A 17,008-nucleotide genomic window follows, 5' to 3' on the forward strand; every position below is an offset into this window, starting at 1 on the left:
GTAAAGTGTTGTTCAGCAGTAGATAGCGCAGATTATAGATAAACATATAGGCTATAGATAGCCTAGATATGTATATAGACAGATAGATAGCTAGATAGATCATGTCATTATGCTGGTCACAGGGGAGCTCCTCGACCAGCGGCCAAAATGCACTCGCTTCCCTAGTTACTGCAGCTCTCCACCACAGTTTCCATCGGGACGGCACAGCCCACACAAGCACCTGCAAAACTGCGACTTGCCCATATTATCTCCCTCTTTGGTAAGCCGTACCCTGGCGATGTCAATGGCAATCAATCACGAGCAGTAGTTATCGAAAATATTCATGCTGAGACACGACCAGCCTAATCGGCGGCGGCTAGAAGCTAAGTAACTGGGGTGGCTCACAGGTGGGACTAAAAAGTTAGCCCAGCTAGCTATCATGATGCTTCATATTCTGATCTTCTGACTAAGTTTGCCCGGTAGCCTACTTATCTGAACTAACGACATTATCACTATCACTAGATATAAAGAACATGTTGACTTTCATTCGGTGCTGTTCACTGACAGTAACAAAAAAAGTGTCGTAATGTTATAAGCATAATACATTGAACTGAATAGGTGCATTATAGCCTCATAACGAGGCCTCTCAAATTCAGAAAATTGCATTAAACTAAAATCGGAAGACATTGTTATCTTTGTTAGACCATAGGGTCGTTGTCATATAAATGCTGTAACGAAATTCGAAGTGTAAATATACAAACTTTATGTTGAAAGTGTAACCGCGACCGTTTCCCATAGGAATGAATGTAAAACATATACCCTCCAAAACGAGACCTCCCGAAATTCAGAAAAAATACTAAATTGATATCAGGCACCGTTATTACCATTGGTAGATCATAGGGTAGCTGTGATATAAATGCTGTGACGAAATTCGAAGTGTAAATATACAAACTTTATGTTGAAAGTGTAACCGCGATGTCTATTGAAATGCATTGGAATGAATGAAGCGCAGATCAAGTAGTCCCCAAAGTGACGTCATCACCGAATTGCGTACAAAAAACCCGCTAATGCTAAAAACAACACAAACTGGCATTTAACACCATTTGGAGACATTTTTAAAATGATATACATATATTGAGTGCTTTATGTACCCATTAATCAACAGTGGTGTTTAACCTGCAACACAGGCTTTAATACGGAGTGGCTTTTACTGTCTATGCAAGGCTCTCCGTAGACGGGCTCTGCCCTAATCTGTTTTTTCATTGGTCCAACTGTCAGTGTTGCAGTCAAACCATTGGTTGCGCTCCTCGGTCAAAGACGGAACTTATGACGTCGGTGCACCTTATTGGTTTCACCACTACTGCCGCGGAGATTTTGAAAATACAAGGGAGTGGAAACGTCGTAAATTCATGTAACGAGTTCTAGCACAAGTCTTGTTTATTCTTTATATCTGTTCCTTCGCATACATCTGGAAAAGGGCTGATTACAGAGAATAGGACATAGAAATATCATGGCCGAAGAGGTCGTTTGTCTTGATGTCCAACCTCAGGAGGCGAACGTTAGCCAAACCGAACACATCGTCGACGATGCAGAGATTGCATGCAGTGAAAGTGTGCGGAAAGAGAGAGTGGACCTCGAGTCAGAAATGGAAATGGGTGCAGTAACCAGAGAAGAGCTTGCTAAAGATGTTCCTCACATATCGCAAGGTAAATTTCAATGTATGTTATTAAGGTTAATTTGTCGTGTTTAAAATCATGTCTAGTAGTTGGTAACTAGCAGTAACGTTAGTAGCCTAACGTTATGCGACAATCCAACCTCATCTATGCCTGGGCGGCTAATTTACACACACTTTGCAACGCGTTAATGTTATATCACACATTAGTCAAGCACCCAAGTCAAGACTATACTATTACTTATTATGCCATGAGTTGGCATGTCGCTGTAAGATCAAATTAACCTTTCCAAATCAATACTAGTTTAGATAAATCGCTTGCAGTAATGTTCACTAGACCAAATCTGTTCTGAAGTTCGTTAGCTAACGTGTATACATTCTAAATGAGTGACCCCACCTCCCTTTTAATTGCCTGTTTACTGACAGAGGCAGTGTCGGTTCCGCGTGACCGTGTGCGCCTTTCTGTGTTTTTGCCACAGGCCACAAACAAACGAACAACCCAGGCCTTTTCACAAGAAACGTAGATCTTCCTCGACCAACGTTTTTGAGTGACATTCATAGGCAGATTAGGCACTCCAGAAGTGATGCAACACTACCACAATGCAATACATACATACATACATGCATGCATGCATTTGCACACACACAGTAATAGTTATCCCCTGAAGGTCAATGCCGAAAAGCTCATAGTGATCCATTCACTCTCATCACACAGGACTATTTCAGGACGATGGTGACGGCGACGAAGATGATAATGACGACGACAGCGGCACCGACTACCACAACAGCGACCAGTCTGGCACACAATTACAAAGGGCTGAACGAAATGGGCATACTGCCCTTCCAGACACCTTTCAGACTAACCATCTCATTTATTATGAGAGGTTCAAGGCATACCAAGACTACATGCTAGGTGAGGAGGTTTGCACATGCCGTTAGTTATGAGCAAAGAATGAACTAGGCCTATACTTCAAAATATTTATACTTTCAGATTAAAAAGTGATATCCTTTGCTCCTTCCCCTGGACAATTGTTGGCGTTGGTGGAAGTTTCTCTCATTGTGCCTTTGTTCTATTTTCACCAGGAGATTGCAAAACCTCTGAAGTAAAAGCTTTCACAGCAGACTACCTGGAAAAGGTTGTGGAGCCTTGCGAATGGCAAGCTGTGTGGTGCACAGATGTTTTTGATGTCTTGGTGGAGGTCAGTATATGTCCCTTATTTTCACCATGTCTCTTGTCTCAAAACGTTCTTACTATTAGTGAAGCATCAACTCATGGAGAAATATTTAACTGGTGGAGGAGGCGTTATTTGCAGCTGAAAGCTCTCTTCTGGTTTCAGGTGGTGGATGTAGACTACAAAGAGATGAAGGCGAAAGTGGAGTTGGTGCTGCCTCTGCAGTGTGAGACCAGGGGCTGTGAGCTGACTGAGGATGCCATGAGGGCTCTGCTAGAGGCCACACTGCATAAGGTTCCTGTGCTAGAGCTTCAGGTGGTCTATGAGGAGACGGGAGACTTTGACCAGACTGCACTTGCCCTGGAACATCTCAGGTTTGCTCTATTTTCCATGTGGAAAAGATAGTCAATCTGTCATTGTGAGTTGTAAAGCTCACAGTTGGGTTAGGTTGATGTGTGTCATCTGAGTAAAACCATAGGGTTTTAATGTTGAATGCCTACACTGTCTTTCATGTTTACTCTGGAGACCACAGTTGATATCCCTGTTGTGTGGGTGGCTCTCGGGGATTGGATGTGGGGTGGGTTTTGGTGTTGGTTTTATCTTCTCACTTGTTGCTCCTTTTGAGTGCACAAACAGGTTTTAGGTGACTTTGGAATTCATTCAATTGAGTCACTTTTTTCAAATTTGTAGGTTTTTCTACAAACATATCTGGAGGAAGTGGGATGAAGAGGATGAGGATGATGACTTTGATTATTTTGTGCGCTGTGTGGAGCCTCGCCTTAGGCTGTGAGTATTTATTGGAAATGTTTCAAAGGCAGTAGGGGGACAGATGTATGAATGTATTGAACTACTAGACTAGAGAGAAGATGAGAAAATATAATCGTATATGTGTAGATAACGTAAGGTGGATTTCTGAGATTAATTTCCCTATATACCGGTAACTGTGTAACTGTGTTTAGGAAACTTCATGTGATGGGTCTATAAAACACGCCCTTAGCCATTTTGATAAATCTAATCTACGTAATCAAATATTTTTGATAAAACATTCCATGATTGACTGTTTTCCAACAAAGATATCAGACATACTGTTATGTACTGTCAAGAGTAGCTTAAAAGCTTAATAATATTTTCTTAGGTCAAGTAACAATTCTGTTCAAGTAAGTGTATAAATCTAAATCAGATTACATATCCATACTCTTGACTTGTTTTGCGTTACAGAGGTCTTTTTTTTTTTGGCACTTTTACTCCTTGCCGATTTGCTGATTCTATTAGTGTGCCCTTGATAACACCCATTTTAAAGTGCCAAGAAAATGAGATAAAAAGGTTTTTACACCTTTTTAACCAGCCTTGAGGCTTACAGGTACAGTAAAATGACTACAGAACAAAAAAGGCATGACAGCCAATTAAGATGTAATTGTTATCATTCTGAGCAAGTTCCCAAAAGAAAATTCCTTTGTTGAAATAATGCATGTCATTACTCAGTTACCAAACAACTACCTTTTTAACAAATAACCTGAGAAATCAATGGGTGGGACGAGCATTTTCAGAAACAAGCGAATTCACAGTCCAGAGTTCTGCATCGGGCCTTTCTGATGTCATGCCCAGGGATATGTCATGTGCTTGCAGCCTTACTTTTGTACAGTAGATGGCAGTATATACTAGTCAGTGCAAAATCCTTTTTGTCTTGACTCTTTTCATTCCTACAAAGAAAAGTCAGCTGCAGAAATGTAGCAGTAATACTCCCTTTTTAAGTATACGTTTTGGCCCTCCCTGAGTAGGAGTACTATTTATACTACTTAGATAAAGCACTATGACGTCCTTGCAAAATCAGCCTTTTCAAATGAATAATTACATTCAAACTGTCAAGAGGAGTGTTGGTATTGATTTGATCACAAACCACTTTCCTGGTTCTCAGTGACTAGACATGGTTTTATGAAACACTGTATGACATTTGGCTGTCACCAGCATGGTCTGCATTCATCGTGTCTCTCATCTAGGGTTGCAAAGGGGCGGGAAATGTCCGGAAACTTTCCATGGGAAGTTAAGCCTGAGAATTTTGGAAATATTCCAAATTGGAATTAAAGAAAGTTATGGGAATTAACGGGGAATTTTGGGTAATTCATACAAACGGTTTCATATACAAACACTAACATTTTGTTTCGTAATAAGCAATATGATTTGTTTGTTTGTTTTCGCTTATTTTAGCATACAAAGCTAGCTAGCATGCTAGCGGGAATCCCATTCCCTGCCTATGGTTTACTAGCATGCTACACTCAACAACAAAATCCGATTGGTTGGAACATTGATTGACTTTCACTTTGTCTAGTCAAAATCCCAGAAAATGATAAAACAAATAAATATATATAAAAAAAATAATGACACAACATACACCCCAAACCTCATAGATTATGATTATTTATAAAGTTGTCAAGATGATCAGACAGACAATATGAGCATGAGTACCGTATTAAAGAGATATTCCACCATTTGGGGAATCACACTCATTTTCCACCTCCCCTTGAGTTTTTACCTTTCTCCAGTTCATCCAGCCGTTCTGAGTCTGGCGATACCACTTTTAGCTCCAGCCTAGCATAGATCATGTATCATGGAACTATACTCTCATTCCAGTGTACTTGTAATAATCAAGGAACACCATGGGCGCAGCAGCACAATGCTATCATGCAGCACCTGAAAATAGTCACCGTAGGCTAACTTCCAGCAACAAGGTTGAGCTGCAGCAGATTAATTGGTTAGTGACTGGATTGTTACGCCTGAATGAGAGTATAGTTCCATGTCAAATCAGCCTAGAAAATCGGCACGTTTCATTTTCCGTTGGTCTTATTACACTTTCTAACTTGAGAGGAGACAAGTTTTAAATAGGAAAATTACCGGAAATCTTAGTCACTTTTAAATGTGATGCTAGCAGGCGAGATGCTAATGGTCTAATCCGATTCAATGATCTATGCTAGGCTGGAGCTGAAAGTGGTATCGCCAGACTCTGAGAACAGCTGGATGAACTGGAGAAAGCTAAAAATCAACTGTTTAACTCAAGGGGAGGTGGAAAATGAGTGTAATTCCCCAAATGTTGGAATATCCCTTTAATCGTCCCGTTAGAGCCTATGCAAAATGACATACACCCATTTGAATGAGGACAAAAGTGATGACAAGCCCATAACTGGGCATCTCTGTTCGCAAACTTTACCCAGTTTCACACTAGTTATTCCCACATGAGAACTTTTTAACAGGGAATTTATTTTCCCCATGCACATGAACTCATCATAGGCTACTAGACATAAAGGAAACCTATGCTGATTGCTGTGTGCATGTGATTGATTTATGTGCAGGGTAGAAATTAGACTGAAATTGCATTAAATCAGGTTGTTTTAACTAATATTATGCTGTAAGATGGGGTTTTGTCTACTACATTTAGGTTCCCTGTTCTAGACTACCGGTAACTTGCCATATTAAAAATTCCCAGTTTATTCCCATTTATTCTTGTTAATTCCCATGTAAAGTTTCCAACCAAATTTTTTTTTGCCAAAATTCACGCAATTTTGCAACTCTACTCTCATCTCAGTAAGAGCAGCAAAATTTCATTATGAAAATTGGGATGTTTCTAGTTTGGGTACCTCATTACGCCTCAGGGTTTATGAGTGATCTTATTTTCTTTTCTTTGACTTTGTTGTTTTATTTGTTGCATTCTCCTTCATGAGACGTGCCCTATGTGACTAGCCCCCATGAAGCCACACTGCCACTTTGGTGGGCTGCTGCCTTTGAATATTTTTTTTGTTTGTGTTGATTCATGCCTGAGTGGTTGCGCTGCCAAAGTGAAGGACACTGCGCCCATGGAAGGACATGAGACTTGCAGTGTTAAGGCAACTTCTACTGTGCGAGAAGGATTATTATTGTCACTGTTGACTTGTGAACAAAAATGGCAATGACGAGAAGTAACGCCAGTTACAGAGAGTAATACATGGTTGCTAAAAGCTAAATGTTTAGGCACAATTAATTGTGGTTTGAAAGTGTTTTGTGGTGTACATGATGAATGTTGTATTCTTGGTTTGGATCATTCTATTGCTCTATGCTGATCTTAATGGTGTGAAAGGTGGTATGTGTCTGTGCTTTGATGCCGTGCTACACCGCTCAGTTTGCGGAGTGTAGAAGTAGTTATAGGGGACTGGTCTAATGGCTTTTCAAATAAACTCGCTGTTCTCATGTCTGTAGCCAGTTCCTAGCCTGGCTAGCGCCACCACTTCTCAATGAGACGTGGTCTGGGAACCAAACATTCATTTTCTCGTATTTGAAAAAAATGCCCAGATCCGTTTATTGGGTGCCACGGATGTCTATCAAATGCGTCTGTGCATAGCTCATCATCGTCTTGCTTTCCCCCCTGTTCTGTGATTGGTTCCCTATCTCAGGCGAAAAATTTGCTCCATGGTCTCCAGGCTGCCTTAGCAGCGTGAATCAAATCGCGTGCAAGGCAGCATGGGAACACCCAGGCTAGCCAGTTCCATTGATTATAGTGGAAGCTAATTGTTGCAGCATACGTTCTGTGAACAGAATGCTTCAGTTACTGTACGTCCCTGCTGTAGCCTGCCTGTTCAAACTAAACAGGCTGCAAATACTCCAGCAACTGGAGCTCTTAAAGTTGGGACTAGGGAGTGAAAATGAGAAATGACTGTTTGTGCCAAATTCTGCTGCAAGTGTGTTAATTTACTAGTGAACCATTCATCAAATAATCCAAGGCTGTGATGTGGCCATATTTTAATGCTTGTGTTTATATAGGCTGGACCAACTTCTATGCCGGTTGAAAGCTTGAGTTGTTGTCTTTAAAGTTGTTTAAAGTTTTTGCACTTTTAACCATAAAACTAACCACAGAATTGCAATATATTCAGAACCATACGGAGTGTGTTTGCTTTGCATTTTTGTTATGGTTTATGGTATGCTGAAAAGATCATTTTCTTATTATATGCTGAACATCATCTTGTAATCTTTTGGGCTTTTTTAGATACTACGACATTCTTGAAGACCGGGTGCCTGCTGGTCTTGTGGTGGAGTACCATGCACTGCTGAGCCGCTGCTCTGAGAAGTACCAGGAGTTCTCCAGCCTGAGGAATGGCCTGAGCAGCGACTCGGACTCTGAGCTGGACAACGTGTCGATGGTGGAGGGCTTACGCCTGTATGACCAGGTGGAGACCCTCAAACGCAAGCTCAGGATCATTGAAAACCCCCTGCTCAGGTTATACATCTGTCTATACAGCCGCTTATACATACACAATATCCAAATACGTACTGGTAATCAGAATGTTGCCTGATATAGGCTACTTTCGTAGGATCTTTATATGATCTGATGCACTTGTTTGCACCCCTATGTCCTAGGTTTTTCCATTGCTTGACTTGTATGTTATGAACAATTAACTAAATGTTTTTTTGTGAAATGATTAGATCCATCATGAAATTTCCCATAACTTTCTTTGCACCTTCACAAATGCCCTCCCTTAGTATTTTAGCTAAATTATGTTGTATAGTTTGGCACTTTAGGAACAAACGACCTGTCCTCCAATCTAATAATGTAATTTAGAAATAATTGCACCATAATATTAAGGGGAAATTACACATTTACAACACTTGAACAATAATTTCAATACTCTCAAATATAGTAATAAGGTATAGGAAACTTTTTAGTCTCATAGCGCTGCATTGTGGCTTTTTTTTGTGGTGTTTTCTCTACTTTTCTACACTGTCAGATATTCTATTTATTCAGATTTGTCGGGCAAAACAGCCTGTACACTGAGAAATTACACTTAGGTAATGAATTGACAAATGCCTAAGCATGTAAAATGCTCCTACTTTCACTGCTTGAGATTCCCTACAGGAGGGGTGCTGGCCACTTTGTTTGTGAGAAGGCCCATTTCTGTAATTGAATCTGAGAAGTATGAAAGAATGGAAACTGCAGGAAATTACTCAAGCAGTAGGAGAGCTGTCTGTTCTTGTGTATCTTGTGTGCCAACAGAGAGACGTAAACAGTTCTTTACATTTCAAAGAAACATATGGGATATAGGTTATTTATAACAAACAAGCACAACCAAGCCAAATCAACCCTTTGTTCCTGATGCCTGCCTTCCCTCCCCGTGTGATTGGGAGTGGCTGGCATGGCGGCAGCGCGGCGGCGTGCCGTGTGAGCTGCGTGTCTCCGGGGCCCCGAGTGCTCAGCGGGGCTTGACTGAAGCGTGCCTCTGGTGCTCTCCTCTGTGCAGGTACGTGCTGGGCTACAAGGTGAACTCTGGCCAGCACTTCAGCGCGGCCAAAGGCCGGCGGCCGGAGGGGGGCCGCGTGGTGCACGTGGTGTGCGCCTCCGCCACGGTCGGCCTCCTGCAGAGCCTGATGGCTGACAAGCTGGGGCCCGAGTTCTCCGGAGAAGAGTTTGAAGTGCAGGTATTCATTACCGTCTTCCCCTCAACCCGTCTCTCTCTCTCTTTCCTCTTTGCGTGTTTGTTCAGTTTCTTTGTAGAAGTTGTTTGCAGAGTGTCCAATCCCTTTAAAAGGAGGCCCTGGAAAGGCTTTTTCGTCCTTACAACCAAACAAACCTAATCATATCCCAAGTCCTTTATTTCATCCTTCCATTAAACATAAAGTTCTCTGTACACCTAATTTGAATCTCTATAAAGGCAAACGGGGGTTCCTTCAAGGGGAACCGAAAGGGTAGGGTTAATTTTTTTTGTAGCTAATTTTTCTTTATGTGCTGTATGTACATTGTTAAATTTGAAGAGTGTTTGCGCTTCTGTGGCCCATGTGCCCTGTTAGCACTCCACTTTGAGGTGAGATGAAAGGCACCACTCACGCAGGCTTCTCAATTTACTTTGGACTCTTCAATGAGGGCCGACATCTGGGCTTCTGGCTTGCAATAGCATGCTGTTTATAGAGGCAGCAGGCTGCATATCCCCATTCTGTAGTTGCAGCTCCCAGGTCTAATGCTGTGGGATTTGTGGGCTTTGTTGAAGAGGCCTGTTTGTGTGGAGTTGTGGGTGTAGAGTGTTTGATCCCTCCCACCACCCCATTCTCCTCCGCTCTGTAGTTTCCCCCTCCAGGACTTGTTGAGTCAGTGGGAATGCTGGATTGTTGGTGTTCATACATGTGTTTTAAGCTTGCTTCATACTTCTTGTTTGTTCTTTCTTTCAATGAACTGTGGTCCAAGTGCATGCCTGTCATCTATTTGAAAATGTTAGCGCAACTGACTCTGACACCTTGTGTGTGTGTGTGTGTGTGTGTGTGTGTGTGTGTGTGTGTGTGTGTGTGTGTGAAGTTTCACAGTGACCCACAGCTTGCTGTGAATACCTGCTACGAGGGGGATGTGGTCATCGTTTGCCCGGGTCACTACAACGTGAACAGCTCCATCAGCATCCCTGACTCCATTCTACTGGAAGGTGAGCTAACATGACCTCTCGAAGAGGATGCGGATGTACTGTATGCAAGAGCCACCGCATTGCCCCTGTTGTAACACCAATTTCTCTGTTGGCCACAGTTACTTTGAAGGGTTTTAATGGTGTGCTTAGCAGCCTATAACCTGTTGTTTAGTGCTAAAATGTGGGCTTTACTACATTTTTGAAATGCTCCCACTGATTTCTTTACGATTCCATTAAGAACAGGAACCGCTGTTCGTGGAAGAGTACTGTACTCGTGACATTTAAGAGCCCTCCATCAGCCAAAAGTCACTTTTAAAAAGGATTTTCCTCCCCTAGTTATTTCCATCAAAAAGGCCCATTCATATCTGCTTTATGAAGCCGTAAGCCACTCCTAGTTATGACCAGCCTGGCCCATGGGACGGTAGATCATTTTCCTCTCTCCGCACCGAAGGTCAGGTTTATCGCTGCTGACCCTGACTGTGGACGAAATGCATGGAGAGGCTCATGGATGACGCAGTGGCCAGTAGCAGATTATGAAGGGGATGGTAATGTGCAGGCGTGGAGAGGGGTGTGTGTGGGGTGGGGTGGGGGGGGGGGGTCAGTGACGAGACGGTATGGTATGTCACTCTCTTTATGCAAATGGCCATGGCCTGCAGAGGCAGATAGAGGAGCTGATGATGGGAGTGAAGAGACTGAGGAAGGAAGATTGGGGTGGAGAGAGCCTTTTAAAATGTAAAGGAACACACACACACACACACACACACATGCACAGCCACACTATACCCTGAAGATCCAGGGAACCCCGGAAAGGCAAGATAAATATGCACAGAAAGGGGCAGCGATGGCGATGCCCTCTCCTCTACTCAACTCAATTAGACCAGCAGCAGATTAGCATAATAGCATTCCTCCCCTCGTCCACCCCGGCACCCCAGCCACAGACTCTCTGGTTTCTTCCGGGGAGCTCTCTGAGGCCCAGATTGGACCTCTCTGACGGACTATCTGGGAGATATTTTATTTCACATCCCTCTGGGGAGCTGCAGGCGGTTGCTGTCAGCCGGCAGATTGACCGAAAACTGTCAAAAACCAGGAGTGGCGTGCGCTTGGTTGTCACTGCAAGAAGGAGCAGTAACAGGGCAGTGCTGTTCGTGGCGTCGGCTTGTAAATGTTCCAGCGCTTTCCGCTCCGGATGTGGTGGTGGTGATGGGGTGGGGTAGGCTCCGTGACCTGCTGTGGTCGATATTTCGCCCCGGGCATTTTGATGGCGCAGGGTGGGAAGCCAGGCGGAGCATCGGGGGCCTCCTCCGAGCATTGTTAGAGAGCTCTCCAGAACCTGTCTGCAGGAGCAGCTGTCAAAGAGCAGCCAATAACCCGGCTGGCTGTCAGGACTCTCTTCATCAAACTGGGCCCACGTCGGGCCGTTGGGCCGGCTCGCATCGATGCGGCTCGGTTGACGTGAAACAGCGGCTGAAAGCCTGCGCCTATTCAAACATGCTGTCCAAGCCATCAGTCGTCCGGTTTTCAGCAGACAGGGCTCAATTAGTGGTGGCCATTTTCAAAGATCCTCAAATATCTCTGTTCAGCAGACTTTGTCTGAATGACTTAATCCATTTAGAACAGAGCCTTTTAAAGGCCCAGGCCACTGTGATCTCCTTTGCACTTCCTTAGCCAAATGTTATTCCTCCTTCTGTTGGCAGCAATGATCCATCAACATTCATCCTAATGTATGCCCATTATCTGTTGCGATTTTTCTTCTCTCTGACCCCCCCCCCCCCCCCCCCTCTCTCTCTTTTGTCTTGTAGGTTATGGCCTGCCGGATGAGGTGGTAATTGAGAAGAAGAGCAAAGGAGACACATTTGTGGAGTGCACGGGGGCCAGCGTCAAGATCTCCAACCTGAAATTCATCCAACATGACGCCATCGAAGGCATCCTGTGTGAGTGCTCAAGGCCCTCTGCATGCTCCCATGACCCCCCCCCCCCCACACACACACACACACACACACACACACACACACACACACACACTCAAGCCACAACGCACCGTGCTGCACAGCTCAGCCCATGAAGGGGATTCAATAATTCATCCTCTCAGTGCTGGCGCTCTGGAGCCTGCTGCAGTGGCCATACATCAGTGCGTGGGGGGGGGGGGGGGGGGGCTCTCTGTGTGGCCTGTCTTTAAGAACGAACAGCATGTCCTCAGAGAGGGAGAGGGGAATGGAAGGAGCGAGGCAAAATACCAAGGGAGAATGTGGAGGAGGAGGCCGGGTGGCCCGGAGGGAGGGAGATGTGGTGGAGGAGGCCGGGTGGCCCGAAGGGAGGGAGGAAGGGAGGGAGGGAGGGAGGTTGGAGAGGGAAGTCTGGTGAGGTTGGTGGAAAAGATGGTTGAGGAAGAGATGAAAGAGAAAGGGGCAGGGGAAAAAGTGCAGAGAAGCTGAGGCGGCCAAAACCAGAAGTCTAATGCATATTGGAAGACCCACACCTGACTAAAATTCCCTGTCTCCGCTCTGCCCCTGGTCTCTGGCCCTCCCTCTCCCCAGGTGTGCGTCAGGGAGCACTGGAGATGGAGAACTGTGTGATGCAGTGCAACACCACCGGCGTGATCGTGCGCACCTCCGCCCAGCTCTCCATGAACATGTGTGACCTCTACGGATCCAAGGTAAGAGCTTGTAGCCGACCTACTGTGACCAAAGGCCAATATATCATGCTCAGAGTTTGGGATTCTGCTAGGCTGGACTAGGACTCCTCCAGAAACAGACTTCCAAACTCACTGCTCACCTCAGCAAAGTCTTTCTTCTCCTGACTGCATGATTGAATATGTGGTCTGTGTGTGTGTGTGTGTGTGTGTGTGTTTTTGTCCATGGCTTCTTCAGGGGGCGGGCGTGGAGATCTACCCTGGCAGCGTGTGCAGTCTGCTGGGCAACGGCATCCACCACTGCAAAGAAGGCATCCTGATAAAGGTGAGTGCAGCTCTGTGCCATGCTGGGATGTTTGGTATCGTTGGAGCCCAGACTTTGGATGAAGTGGAATGCATCCAAGTGCCTCCTCCACCAATAGTTTCCCAGACAACCTTTTTTTTTTTTTTTTTTGATCTCGCGCCTCGCCCAACCTTCAGAGTAATGATTGCCCAGAATCACAACCAGCCGGCCAGGTTTTTTCCTGCAGAGGGAGGAGATACTCCCCTTTTCTGTCCCTAAGCTTGTGGAGGACCCAAAATAAGCATCCTCATACCCTTCGGAGTGCATGAGGCTTCATCATGTGTGTTTTGAAGGACACACATATTCCTGTTGGCCTTTAAAGTGACAGGATTCAGCTGCTTTGCTCCATCTAATGTAAAACCCTTAAAGTAAACCATCCAGTGAGCATGATGTTCCTGTTTGTTTGTTTGTTTGTTTGTTTGTTTGCTGTTTTGTTTTAATTTGTTGACTGAGTAATCAGTACCTTTCTTCCCACTCTCATCCATCTCTTTCCAAGTTTCATTTAAGTCAGGCCACACAATGTGGTATTATCTTTGCTCCTGCCTGAATGCAATTTTGTGGAAAAGAGATGTTTTGTTTTCAAAAACTTGCAACACACACACACAGAGAGAGAGAGAGAGAGAGAGAGAGAGAAAGGCTTCCTTTCCCTAATTACCTACAGAGCAGTCTTTGGGTCTTATCTGGTCCCTGGAGGAGAGTGCGGTGTGTGTTTGTTTATCTTTGCTTGTGCATTTTCTTCTCCCTCCTGTTTGCATTTGGCCTGCGGAAGTCTCTCGGGTTGCTTTTATGCATAACCTCATCCTTTTCTACCCTTTCCTCCTTTTCACTCTGTCCTTTCTTCACTCTCTCTTTCACAGGACTTTGCAGACCAGCTGGACGCTATGCCTAAAATCACCATGGTCAACAACGTCATTCATAATAACGAGGGCTATGGTGTGATCCTGGTCAAGCCAAACGACAGCAGGAGTAGTGAGGACCAGCCTGCCAAGGCGGGAATTGCAGGTAAACATTGTTGACGTCTCCCAGCCCCCCCCATCCACCCCCCACGGCAACATGTTCAGCAGCACCGTCCCGGTTCATGTTGGGTCTCAGTTCATGAAACTTTGAAATGGGTGACGTTGCACCCCATGTTACATGATGTCCTCCCCACGCTCTCACGTCAGAGTGTGTAAGGCTCACGGCCACAGGCGCTGGATGCAAACATGCGTAGCTCTTACAAGACCAGCACTTCCCTTTTTTTCCTTGTCCATTACCAGCCCCTGGTTCCCTAGCGAGGAGCTTTGCATAGTAAATTGTGCCTTTCCCCCTCAGTGCGTTAATGTCGCCCTGTGTCAGATGAGCTTGGTGTGTGGTACACATTTGTCTCAGGACCCCCCCCCCAAAACCATTAGAGGAGTTGCTTGTTAACTAAACATAGTGATGTGTTTACACACACACAGACATAATCACACAAAAGTGGAATTTCCAAGAATTGCCATGCCTCACCTAAACTATCAATGCAAGAGTGTTCCAGATATCCTGAATAATATCTGTGGAAATGTATTCATGTGCGTGAAATTTGTATTTGAACAGGAGCCCCGGGGGCCCAAGAAGGAAGGCCTGTCCGTAATGTCTCCCACCGTCCCAGTCGCTGCTCCTCAGCAGAATTACCATTTCACCCCCTCGTCACCACGCCACTTTAGGAAGAAAGTATATTAACGTGGAAATATGCTCGACCTTCAGTGAGGGGCGGCAGAGAAACGAAAGCGCTTAATTTCTAAATGAGACTGCACTGAAGACGGCGGCACCGCTTTAAATAAGGGAGGATGGCACTCGCACCCCTCCGTCGTTCCCCTTCTCCGTCGTTCCCCTTCTCCATTCTCCTCCTCTCACCCACCATCACCCCTCCCTCCAGAAGCCTTTTAATGGAGTCCCCGCTGCTACTTGGCCTGAGAGAGGGGGAGAGCGATGAAAGATCCGCTCGTGCCTACAGACTAAATCAGAGAAAATGAGTCATTTTAAACTTGTTTTTGTGAGAGTCAAGCCAAGGGTCAGGAAAACAAGGAAGGAATGGCCACCTCGCCACTTCTTTCCAATTTCCCTTGTAGAAATGTGAGGCGCAGCATCGATCAGGGTGTCCAGAAGGAGGCTGTCAGCAGCAGTGCTGCGGTAATAATCGTGATTACTGGAGCTGTTAGAGAAAATATGTTCTCCAGTATAGCGGTGCTGTTATTATTTGTAGAGGGGGAAGAAGTGCTAACAGACAAATCAGAGATCCTTTGTAAGGCTCCTTTCTCCCTGTTGGTGGTTCTGTTGAATGCAAAGAATGTTGCACTTTTTGTGGGGCTAATTTCTTACCTAAGAAATGGGTGTGGAAATTGGGTGTCTTTGCTGCTTTGGATGTTTGAAGCATGGAACACAACCATTACCTTTTTTTTTTCTCTAAGTAAATGAAATGTTTCTGGAGGATTCAAAAAACAATGCCTGATAGTAATTTCCCAGGGTTTCCGAAGTGTTTTCCCACAACATCGGAAAGCTCTTAACCTTCTTCTGTACAGTACATCCTGGATCCCTGTCTATACATGCTTCATGCTCAGACCTGCAAGTCTGCAGTTCCTGATTAAATTAATCTTTTGTTCACAGGGCTTAAAGCGAAAAACAAACATGTGCCTAATATTATCTGAAAGTTTCATAGAAGTTATATCTTTTTTCCAAATCACAAATTCACACTTGAATTCCGGCACAGTGCCTGAGAAGTGTAAACCCTGTAGTCAGTGTGTGGGACTAAAAGACTGAGGTCTGTCCTCCTCTCTCCTAGATGAGCCGGAGGGTTCCGTGGGTCCTGCTGAGGTGGACACAGCCATTGAGATGGGCAGCTCCGAGGGTGACCTCCCCGAGGCCGAGATCCCCATCATCGTGGTGGAGGAGGATTGCTGTGTGGCCAGCGAGGGCTCCGAGGGAAACGACGCCATCAAGCGCGAGCTTATGGCCACCTCTGCCAAGAAGCTCCGCCTTCAGAGGAGCAGAGCCAATCAGGTGGGCTCTATGCAGGCTGATGAGAACCTGCCATCGCAGGAGATGTTCGTCTCCATCCAGGGCAACCAGTTCAAGCGCAATGGCAAGGGCAGCTTCGGCACTTTTCTGTACTGAATGTCCTTTTATGACAAAAAAATGCACAGACACACTTTACAATGTTTATTTATTTTATTTCTAACTGCAGTGACCGTGTCAAGGTGTGCAGGGCTTTTAAATCTGTTGATATGAAGAATTAATAAAGGTGGTGTTGCTCAACCCACAGATATAGATAAGTGTTTGTATGTACGTAACTTTCACCTTGTGTTTTGATCTTTACAATAATTTTAAAATGGACACTAACATAATGTATAAATATGATGACTGCATGCTTGTTCCTTTTCACCTTAAATTTTCAAATATTCAGGAGGATATTGTGTGGCACAGGGGTTTCATTCACTTATTTTATTAATTTAATAGTATACATCACTCCTATGTTCACAGGTGCCAAAGAAAAAGCACTGGTAACATTGTCTAATAAACAGTATTTCTATATCAGTTGGTAGTCATGGCTCATTCGTTGGGTGCTCGATGCTCTAGAATAGTGGTGCCTTGTAAAAGGAGGAGAAGGAGGGGTTTGAGCTCTTGGTTCTCTTGGCCCGAGGTCTCACCTAACGTCAGACATGCACAATTGTTTAATTCCAGTTGATTAATTTTCTGTGGATTAAGGTCTGGTAAAACCTCATTACGCTGCAGGCAGTTTTGATTAATTGCATAATCCGACGTGTCCCGCCAAAATTTGTGCTTGACCTGCATTAG

General features: G+C 44.7%; 1 protein-coding gene across 2 annotated transcripts; it reads left to right on the forward strand.

The window, feature by feature from the left end:
* The first annotated feature begins 1,256 nt into the window (after positions 1-1,256).
* Positions 1,257-16,747, forward strand: shcbp1 (SHC SH2-domain binding protein 1). 2 transcript variants are annotated; one of them, XM_042062065.1, is made up of 14 exons: positions 1,257-1,685; positions 2,131-2,232; positions 2,367-2,564; positions 2,735-2,850; positions 2,989-3,197; positions 3,514-3,609; positions 7,832-8,062; positions 9,081-9,258; positions 10,127-10,247; positions 12,026-12,157; positions 12,761-12,879; positions 13,094-13,180; positions 14,056-14,200; positions 15,996-16,747. In XM_042062065.1, the coding sequence occupies exons 1-14, from the start codon at positions 1,490-1,492 to the stop codon at positions 16,325-16,327; spliced, it is 2,262 nt and encodes a 753-aa protein (XP_041917999.1). In that variant the 5' UTR covers positions 1,257-1,489; the 3' UTR covers positions 16,328-16,747. The 2 variants fall into 2 exon arrangements, with proteins under 2 accessions (XP_041917999.1, XP_041918000.1); XM_042062066.1 differs by lacking the exon at positions 2,131-2,232 and having other exon boundaries at positions 1,260-1,685.
* The last annotated feature ends 261 nt before the right edge of the window (positions 16,748-17,008 follow it).

This window comes from Alosa sapidissima, chromosome 14 (assembly GCF_018492685.1).
Source record: "Alosa sapidissima isolate fAloSap1 chromosome 14, fAloSap1.pri, whole genome shotgun sequence".
Lineage (NCBI taxonomy): Eukaryota > Metazoa > Chordata > Actinopteri > Clupeiformes > Clupeidae > Alosa > Alosa sapidissima.